The sequence below is a fragment of the Pelobates fuscus genome, chromosome 4 (assembly GCF_036172605.1).
Source record: "Pelobates fuscus isolate aPelFus1 chromosome 4, aPelFus1.pri, whole genome shotgun sequence".
Lineage (NCBI taxonomy): Eukaryota > Metazoa > Chordata > Amphibia > Anura > Pelobatidae > Pelobates > Pelobates fuscus.
The window spans coordinates 80,813,087-80,823,621 of NC_086320.1; the positions used below are offsets into that span (position 1 = coordinate 80,813,087).

The following is a 10,535-nucleotide window of genomic DNA, read 5'->3' on the forward strand; positions in this document are numbered from 1 at the left end:
CTTGATGGTGTTAGAGAGTTTGTGCCGTATTTGATACCATACTCTGCGTGCCACCTATGAATGGCTGTTCGTGTAGAAATTATCGTGTCTCCCCCTCGGACAACCATACCGCAGGTGGTATTCGTCCACCAGCCATCTCATGTTCGAGGCTGCACCGCTATTATGGTCAGATGAGTAGCTCTGTAATACGTTAGAAATGAGGGTAGTCCCAGCCCCCCTTCTACTTTAGATGTCATCAGTTGCGACATGCGAAGTTGGGGCCTCCGGCCTCTCCAGACGTACTGCATTAACGTCGTGTTAAGGGATTTAAAGAAGGCGACCGTTAGAGTCAGGGGTATATTCTTGAAAAAGTAGAGGATCCTGAGGAGGACGTTCATCTTTATGGAGTTGATTCGCCTGGTCCAGGAGAAGTGGGGTGTTAGCCATGACTTCATGTCCGACTGAAGGAAATAATGCATGCATTTTATTCATATTTATGCTCTTCAGGCTTCAGTCTACAACAATGATGCATAACTTTTTTTTTTTTTTAAATGTGTGTTGAGCACTCAATGATCCTGGATCTGCAGTCTAGTTGAATATCTAAAATACAATGGTTTCTCGGTCCTCTGCAGTTGAGTTCTCTTTGAACCATATTTTACAGAAAGAATTACATTGCCATACAAGGCCATATTAAGTCTTGACTCATGACTTGACAGAGACCCAGCGTGACAGAAACATTGTCATTCTGTGTCGAAAACTGCTTTTAATGGGACGCTTGATTGCAGAGGAGTCCTTCACTATGACTCAAACACTGCAAATTTAGATGGTTTCCAGCCATTCTGAAGACATAACTGGTTGTCCATGCACTTCAGTATCACCTAACATTTTGTGTATTTTGGCTGATGTAGGGAGATCATTTAAATAAATAAATACATTAAATGTATAAGTGTGTAGAGCCTGTTTCTTGTTTCCAAAATGTTCCATTGCACATGACAAAGTTGATAGTAAAGTTTGGAGTGGTTACTTAAAAGCCTACTATAATGTACATAGCACAAAATTAAGATTTTCATTCAATTATTGAGTAGGAAGGTGTAAAAAGAAACACATAAGCACATTTCTTGCAGTACAAACAATCCAATCTGGTCACTTATTTGACATCTGTTACAGACTAGCAACCACCTTCTAGGACCCAAGCCATTTCCCTTGGATAGACTTCTGGCCATATTGTATAGCATTGTGGATAGCAGAGTGGCACCAAGTGCGAATATCTTCTCTCAGGTAAGATGGTGTAAAATATTGTGGGGTTTTTTGGGGGGAAATTTTTCTTGCATGCATTTCACATTGAGGCATGGTTGATCACATAAAAATTGCTGTTTATATACACACAAGTAAGCAAGGCACTCAATGACTTTTAATGTAAAGTACTTTCCTGCGTGCTGCTCCGGCCGATAACTATACAAATAAATGTAGAGAGCACTCACAGGACAAATTTCAGGTGAATATAACTGGCTTTATGGAAGCAGATACGGTGTCAGAACAACAAGTTCAACATCAAAGCTCTGCTTTTGTAGGACAGCACTGCATGCCCTAACAATAGGAAAGTGTTAAGTTGTTTTGGTTATAGATCATGCCCCTGCAGTCACTGCTCAATTCCCTGCCATTTAGGAGTTAAATACCTTTGTTTATGCAGCTCTAGCCTCACCTCCCTGTATGTGACCTACACAGTTTCCCTAACATTGCCTGTGAAGAGATCTAATATTTAAACTTCTTTTATTGTGCATTCTGTTTAATTTCGATATTTGTTGTTGTTTTTTTCATTTTTTTAATTTTTTCTTTATTTTTTTTAAAAATATCCTGCTCTGTTAATAGTGTGCTAGAACCCGTGGGATCCTCTTGTGTGGGATTAAAGTTGCAGAGCATGAGATAAAAGCTTATAAAGCAAGTTAGCATCTGATCGAAAATTAAACCATCTTGTTTCATGCAGGCTGTCAGTCACAGCCAGAGGAGGTGTGGCCAGGGCTGTATAAATAGAAACAAAAATGATTTAACGACTAAATGACAAGAATTGAGCATTGAGACGGCAGGGGCATGATCTATAAACCAAAACTGCTTCATTAAGCTAAATTTGTTTTAGCTTAATTAAGCAGTTATGGTTTATAGATTAGCTTTTATGTTTTAAGTTTGACCTCTGTAACAAAAGCTTTAGAGCCCCTTTCTTAATCTAAGTATAGACAAGAAGAATTACCACTGTCTTGGACTCTTGATATTTTTATAAATCTCCCATTTGTTTTACAATCAGAATTGATCTATCTATGTAGGGACCCATACCACACCCCAGTTAAGGGTCACTGTTTCTAATATTGAATACAGCAACACAGAATCCCCCAATGGAATAGACATCCAGGCTTGAGCAGTTGAGTTAAAGTTCAATCTTTATTTCTTCTGTTAATATAATTGTCTGTACAACATAGTGACAATAGTCGGTGCACAGAGAGGGGTTACAGAGAGAGGTTACAGAGAGAGAGTACTTTACATGTTTCGTTCCAGTAAGTACATGTAACGAAAAGGTCGAGTATGAACATCCCAAGGGTTAAAGGCCAAAGTAGAAAAATCCTCATGGAACAATTTCCTTTGGGGATTCGGTGTTGCTGTATTCAACATTATTAGTAGGTGGGGGGGTGGGGCTTGACCGTGGAACGAAGCAGGCGCCATTTTCCGCAGCTCCGACAGCGCTCTGCACAATCCGCCGAAAATCACAAGATATCCAGCCCATCCAACCAAACCAACATAAGCATCCACACAAAGACGTCCTCCGGTGTCGGCACATGCCGTTCTTTGCAAACTCGGGACAAAACCGGCGACGGAAAAAGACAGCGGCCTACCATCTCCCTGCACGCCTGGAAGACCTATTGGGGCGCATCCCCCTCCAGAGAGAGTGGGACTGGAGCACAGAACACCCCTCACCAGCAAATCAACCCTCAACCATGGGGAGACGCTCCCAGAAACCCCAGCCAGGTACACCAAGCGAATCCCAAGACATTGGGGCTCTTTTGCAATGCCAGGCCCAGCCCAAAATGGCGGCCCCAGTATACCAGGAGGTCCCTGTCGACCCTCGTACCCAAACACCTGACTCCCCTCAAGCTCACACCCTACCACAAGCAGCAGAGATAACAGCTGCAGGCTTCCCTGATCTAACAGCCCTGGCTACCAAGCAGGACATTAAAAACTACCTCACCGAATTTCGCCAGACACTAGCCAAAGACATAGCAGTCATCCAGGCTGACCTACAGGTGGTTACAGACAGGGTGAGAGCCACTGAAGAGGACATCATGGATGTAAGGCAGGAAGTGTCAAATGTGAAGGACTCACTGCAAAAGGTCCAAAAGACGCAACAAGCTTTCCTTTCACCGCGCACCTTGCCACGATGGAGGACCGCTCCAGACGTCATAACCTGAAGATAAGGGGGGTGCCTGAGTCTGTCACCATGGCAGAATTGCCCCACTACCTGAGACGACTAACAGCCTCACTACTGCCACCACAACAAGCCAAAAAGCTCGCATTTGATAGCATGTTTCGCCTACCAAAATCACCATGGCCCCAACAACTGCAGTAAGTGACATCATAGTCCACTGCGCTCTAGCCCAAGACAAACAGGCACTCCTCTCAGCCCTACGAAACCAAACACCTTACACATTTGAAGGTGCTGAATTGTCCTTCTACCAGGACCTATCCAGGTCCACCTTGCAATGGCGCAGAACACTCCTCCAAGCTACGAGCCAACTGAGAAACGCGAGAATACTATACCAATGGACCACACCACAAGCTCTCACGATGAGCCACAATGGGACTAGTCACAAGATCACCTCAGCGGAAGAGGCACCGGCATTGCTGCGGGCACTGGGACTGTCCGCCCCTGGCGAGGAGTCAAGAAACCGGAGGGGAACACTAACCTGGGACCCAGCCACAGTAATCGCCTTCACCCCACGAGACCGCACGACTACAGGCACTGGGACATGACTGGGCTCAGAACCCAACAGGCAAAGGGCAGCTATGGACTGCACCCATTCCACATTTTTTTTCCTTGTTTTATTAGCTCTTTCTGCTTTTTGTTCAGCCTCTGGCTAGCCATGGTTACCAAACCCAAAATACCCTCCTTGCTTAAAAACTGGCAAATGTCTGTCCTCCATATGAGACCTTACAAAGAGGGGTAACAACACACAAGATAGGAATAGGGCAAGATACCCACCACGACTCCCCCCCCCTGCAGCCCCCTTGGTTAGGGGCACTAATAGCTAAAAACGACCCAACCTCTATTAGCCGCAACTATTATATACACTAAACCAGAACACCTGCTCAACACCTGAGGCACTAGCTGACACTCACACTCATGTACTTCAGCTCACGGCAAGCGACACAACACCTGAATGACAGTAGCAATTCTATTTGTTCTAGTTTAGAGTTATTCAGTCACGCCTCAGTCACGCCTACCTAGCTCCCATACAGGCAGCACACACCCACAAGCACAGGTCGCAGGGTCTGGATAGTGACGCTCTTGCAGCACTCACTAAATTGAAATGCAAATTCCAGAGGAGCATCTGAGTCCAAGCGTTACTTAAGCCTAGTTTTACATGCTATAGCATACTATATCATAGCACTGGGTACCCTCGATAAAAACTAAACGTTTACTATTGTTATATTTGTGAAATGTATGGTTCAAGCCAGGATTCCTGGCCTACTGCTTTAAAAAAAAAAAAAAAAAAAAAAATGGTGCAACTTTTTCAACATGCTCTGTACACGCAAACTACTTTTATTGCATTATCTGTCAATGCCACGTCTTTACCTGCAAATGTTCTTTTTCTTGCACCACAAAAAGAAAGAATTACAAAAAAAAAAACATTGTTAGTAGGTGGAGAACCCACCTGTCTCTTGGGCGATAAGAAGATATGGCATATTTACTTATTTTGCCCTGCTCTAACTGATGCTCTCTAGGGTCTGGACGTTAAGTGACACTTTGGTGAAACTAAGAGCATATTAAATGAGATCACCCATTACTTTACATAAACAGTCATTACTTTATATACCTTCTCTTAAGATCTGTATGTACTATGTGTTGTCAGTATTAAAAGTGCTTCATCGATAAACACCTTGGGAACGGATAACAAACCATGCATCTATGGGCATTTGTTTGGTAAGCTTTCCAAATTATTCAATACTGTCTGACAACTATTACTTTAAATCGCTTCTATTATATGTTTATTTTTTTCTGTGGTGCCAGCATTCATTGTAAAATATTTCTTGAGATACATATATGTATATGATTTTGCTCTGTTTTATTTGTCAAAGCCTGCAGTATTTCTTAGTAATCTGTTTCGCTTACTATTTGTTAGATTTCCTCTCTTGTGACCCTGCAGCTGTTGACCTTGGTTGGCCACAATGATCAGCTTGATGCACCAAAGTACAAGTGTACAGTGTCATTGGATTTTATTAGAGCGGTGGCAAGGTACGCACTTTACATATTTTGAGGTTAAATAATGTACTTTTTGAAAGTGACAGTATGAAGAGAGTAGCAATCTGCTACCTTTTCCCAAGTTGTAAATGTGATGTCGAGATAGGGAATTGTGTGATGTGTCAGTACTGATAACAGTATTCCCAAAATTATCTGTTAATCACAAATCACGTAATGTTGGACAAACTCAGTTTTTGCTTATCCTGCCAGCGGGACGGGCCGATGATAGCTGTGGCGGGTGGAACATCATGGATTGCTGGAGAGGGAGGCATTCTGAGCTGAACTATCTTGTTGATAGTGTCAGCTCCCTGTCTGAATTATATGACCGGGTGCAGGTAAGAATAACAAGGCACAAGCTGTAAGCACGCTGGACGTGCTTGGAGTTAGAGTTCGGCCCAGGTTCTAATAACCGCAGCTACGGTATGCGCGAGCAGTATGTTAGAATGGATGTTCGGGTAGCCGCGCATTCCACTGTGTGTCTGTTGCACTACTACGCATGCTCAAATGGAGTCGCGAAATTAAGCAATTAAGCAATCTGGCTCAAATCCTACGCTGTGAATTGAGCCTTCAAAAGTGAACTCCTGTTTGAAAGAGACAAACTGTTCAAATCAGCATTAGATGACTTGATAATGCAGATCTCAGACACTGCTTTACCTCCTGTAAGAGATGGAACAAGAAACCATCCTATCAAAGACAGGAAAACTAAATTCTTTCTACACGGAAGATAGATTTCACCCTTTTCATAAACAGCCAGATAACAGATTTCAGAACAAAAACAGATCGTGTCGAAAGAAGAAAATTCTGATGCCACAGGAAAAGTAGAAGGCAGATTAAACACATTTACAAAAAAAAATTACAAACCTCCCATTGACTTTAGAAACCATTTAACATTTTATTCCTGGTAGAAAAAAAACAGAACCTTTTTGGTCCGTTGTGGATTTAAAACGTGTAAAAATGTATCACGCACCAGAAATTTTCTATGGAAAACCTTATGGCTACACTAGATCTAAAAGACACCTATCTCCATGTTCCAATTAATGTAATTATAGGAAAATTCCAGAGATTTGTGGTAATGTCAGGTTACAGGATGCTGTATTTTCAATTCACGTTTCTACCATTTGGCCTGTCAAAGAGTTTTACGAAGATTCTTCTTTGCTTAGTCACCTGTCTCAGAAAATTTGCTTCTCTGCAACAGGACCATCCCAATTATCTGGATTCCTTTTCCATAACATGGGATTTCAAACTAGAATACATTTTTACACCAATTGCAATAATTCCAATTATGCTCAGAAAATTGTGCCACGAGAAGTCTTTGATATTGCCCATAATTCCTTATTGGCCGAACAGGAGCTGGATCTTGGAAATGGACAGGATTTGGTTACTTCCTGTAGAGCCTCAGGTATTGAGAACAAGGAGAGTCCAAACTCTTCTAATTTTCAAACTTATGGCATGGCTTCTACAAGGATACTTTTGGTAAAACAAGGCCTCTCAGAAGGTTTGATCAAACTCACCCTTAATTCCACTAGGAAATGCACATTGAGGATTTATTTGCATATATGGGATACATTTCTTCTGTGGTGCAGTGAAGAAGGTTGTGATGTTTTGAATCCTACCATTTCAAATATTGTGACATTTTTGAGATCAGGTTTTTTATTTTAAGGTTTGAGTGTGATTTCCTATTACATGATTTGGCCTGAAACATTTTAATAAGGATATTTTTATTTATTTATTTTTAAAGCCATCTGGCATCTATGCCCTCATAAAAAAATGTATATTCTCTTTATGGGATCTACCCTTAGTACTCAATTCCTTATGTGAAAGTCCATTTGAACTTCTTCAAGAAGTTCCACTAAAATTTTTATCTGCAAAATTTGCCATTTTAATTGCAATCACTTCGACAGGAAGACTGGGTGAAATTTAGGCACTATTAGCATCAGAAAAATACACTATTTTCCATCATTTAAATATTCTACATTTAATTCCTTCTTTTCACTCAAGTGTTTTTTTTTGTTTTTTTTATTCTTTATTTTTTCCTGCATAGATTATACATGTAACATTAAAGCTAGAAATGCCACAACAGCTGTTGCCTGAGTGATTATAGCTGCAGTTCAGGTGTAGATACAAATAGTTTCAGACGAATGCAGCCTCCAAGTAGTTTCTCCCCAGCAAGTAGACATTTACCCAAACATGAGCCTAGACTTCATGAAGGGTACAACAGGAATGAATTTTAACCCCTTAACGGCGTTCAATGCCGTCCCGGCTTTAAAGGGCTTTAAAGCCGTTGCAGCGGCATAGAACGCCGTAACGGCTTAAGCCCCCAGGAGGAGAGATGTACTCACCTCCGCCGCGATCCTCTTCTGGAGGGCAGCTCTCCCCCCTCCCCCCTGCAAATCAGGCCCCCGGGGGCCATGTGATCGCTCTCAAAGAGGGGGGGGGGGGAGAGGACACACACAACATCAGTCGATTTGTACCTCCAGTTAAAGCCGTGGGAGAGCGGCCGTCTCTCCTCGGTCCGGTCACTGGTAGGCCGCAAAGCCTCGAGTTGGATTTGCCCGTGAAGGAGAGTCCTGTGAGAGACATCCCCGGAACCACCAGCGTGTCAGGAACAAGCTTGGTATGACTTTGCAGCCTGGTAGGTATTTGGCTTGGCATATTTGTCGAGTTTAGTGTGCCAGCCGCAGGAGCTCAAGCAGCACACGTCTGTACAGCTCTGCAGATAGGCTCCGCCCCCGTTTTTTTGCATTTTTTACAAACGAACGTCACTTTTATGGACTATATTACTGTTGTAATATGTTTTACTGTTTTAAAACACTAATATTTGTGTTTAGTGAAGTCTCCCGGGAATAACCGTACCCCCCATGTACAGGTTTTATGGTGTTTTGGAAGGTTAGAGAGTCACATATAAGGCTTGCATTTAATTTTTTTGACATTGAAATTTGCCAGATTGGTTATGTTGCCTTTGAGAGCGTATGGTAGCCCAGGAATGAGAATTACCCCCATGATGGCATACCATTTGCAAAGGTAGACAACCCGAGGTATTGCAAATGGGGTATGCCCAAACAATGGGCAAATATTTGTTTTTTGCTTTTTTTCACACAAAAACAAATATGAACGCTAACTTCGGCCAGTGTTTGTGACTAAGTGGCTACTAAAAAAGACTAGACATACCCCACTTTCAATACCTTTGGTTGTCTACTTTTTCAAATGGTATGCCATTATGGGGCTCAAAGGTAACATTACTAATCTGGCAAATTTCAATTTGAAAATGGAATGTTCTATATTTGACCCTGTAACTTTCCAAAACCCCATAAAACCTGTTAATGGGGGGTACTGTTGTACACGTGAGACATCGCTGATTACAAATATGTGCATTTTTTTGCAGTAAAACCTAACAGTGTTATGACATTTACAGCTAAAATGTGAGGCGGAACTACAATTTATAATAAAAAAAAAAAAAACAAATCTAATTTTTTTTTAGATTTTATTCATCATAAATTATGTTTCATATATAAATATTTGATATGAAATGAAAGCCCTGTTTCTCCTGAACAAAATGATATATAATAAGTGTGGGTGCAATTTTGCAAGTAGTGCAGTCAATATCAAACCTGTGTTAGAAGCAGTGCGAGTAGGTGTGAACCTTCCTACACTGCTGGTGGTCATGCCTAAAACTTAAACCACTATGAACTGCAGTTGTAGCTCTACACACTCAAATTTGAAGTAAACCATGTCCAGTGGATCCATGGGCTCTCCTGCTATCAAAAGCTGTGGACACTTTCACTAAAGCAGAAAATCAACTGATAACACAAGTAGCGCTATCCACCTTCAGGGCAATAAGAGAGAGGTAGTTTCCTGTAGTTATCTCTTCCATAACTACAATAGTGAAGAAAACACATGAAGTTATTGAAACTGACAAACTTACATCACAACTACATGACACCCCTACATTTTTTCATAGGGTCTAGGATACCTGGCTTAGTGGAGGTGTTCTGACTACTTGAAAAAACTTTATTCTTTAAGCAGTATACAAATGCTCCCCTACTTCTCTCCTACCATCCTTCTCATTTTACTTCTCATCACATATTGTTCACACTTCGGCTCGGGCACCCCATTCTCTTCTTTTTTTCCTTAATCCCTCACTCCTGTCAATTCTGAATTCCTGATCCCTCTCTCTTCCCATGCTTACCCTTTCTTTTTTTTCTCTCTCTTCCCCTCTTGATTTTATAGGAAATTACTATTAAAATGTCTTTAACCCCTTAAGGACACATGACATGTCATGATTCCCTTTTATTCCAGAAGTTTGGTCCTTAAGGGGTTAAAGGACACCAATGACTTTCTAACCATTTTTTTTTTTCGATTTATTGTTTTTAAATCCGTGAATATTTTGTAGATGTCTTAATAAGTACCTTTTATTTGTTTAAGAAAAGTAAATTTTCTCTTCTGTACATTGACAAAATGATAATGAATATGAAAATACAAAAATAAAGATTTTAAAAATGAAATAAATATTATTCTTTCATTCCAGAACTGTGAATTTTGACATTATAAGATACCTGTACGATTTTCTTTGAAAATCTGTTTTGTGATGAAGACTACAAAGAGCTATCATGGATGAAAATGGGAACCCACCAATGAAAACCATAAAATAGTCCAACGGAATTCAGTATTTATTTTTTTGTCTTGTAGATGGTATGACTTTCCATGTGTTTTTGTTTGTTTTTTTCTGGGTTCTTTTTTTTAATAAAATCTAAATATATTCGAACATTTTGTTCTCCTTTACTGTGTAGTATTCTAATTTATAATTCATTTGAGTGTTGCTTAACAGTATGTATTTCCCAAGTTGTAAATATCCCAGTTACAACACAAATTTCAGTGTTACTATACAGCATTCCATACACATTTAAAGACATTTTAGTTTAGCAGATTTTCCAGATGATTAGGATTCTTAATCAATATGGAAGAAAAAGCATAGAATGTAAGAAATCTAATCTTTAGGTGTTACTTCGAATGAACTTTCTAAGCTCTCTGAAGCTTTTCTTGTAGAATGCCA

The 10,535-nt window shown here is 40.7% G+C and overlaps 1 protein-coding gene across 3 annotated transcripts in view; it reads left to right on the forward strand.

The window, feature by feature from the left end:
- The window catches only part of ORC5 (origin recognition complex subunit 5), a 32,078-nt gene extending 21,934 nt beyond the window's left edge, over window positions 1-10,144 (forward strand). For all 3 annotated transcript variants that reach the window (XM_063450390.1, XM_063450391.1, XM_063450393.1), the window contains exons 13-15: window positions 1,147-1,257; window positions 5,367-5,479; window positions 10,011-10,144. In XM_063450390.1, coding sequence (XP_063306460.1) covers window positions 1,147-1,257; window positions 5,367-5,479; window positions 10,011-10,056 — 270 coding nt within the window. In that variant the 3' untranslated portion in view covers window positions 10,057-10,144. The remainder of the gene's footprint in view (window positions 1-1,146; window positions 1,258-5,366; window positions 5,480-10,010) is intronic.
- Window positions 10,145-10,535: the final 391 nt, after the last annotated feature.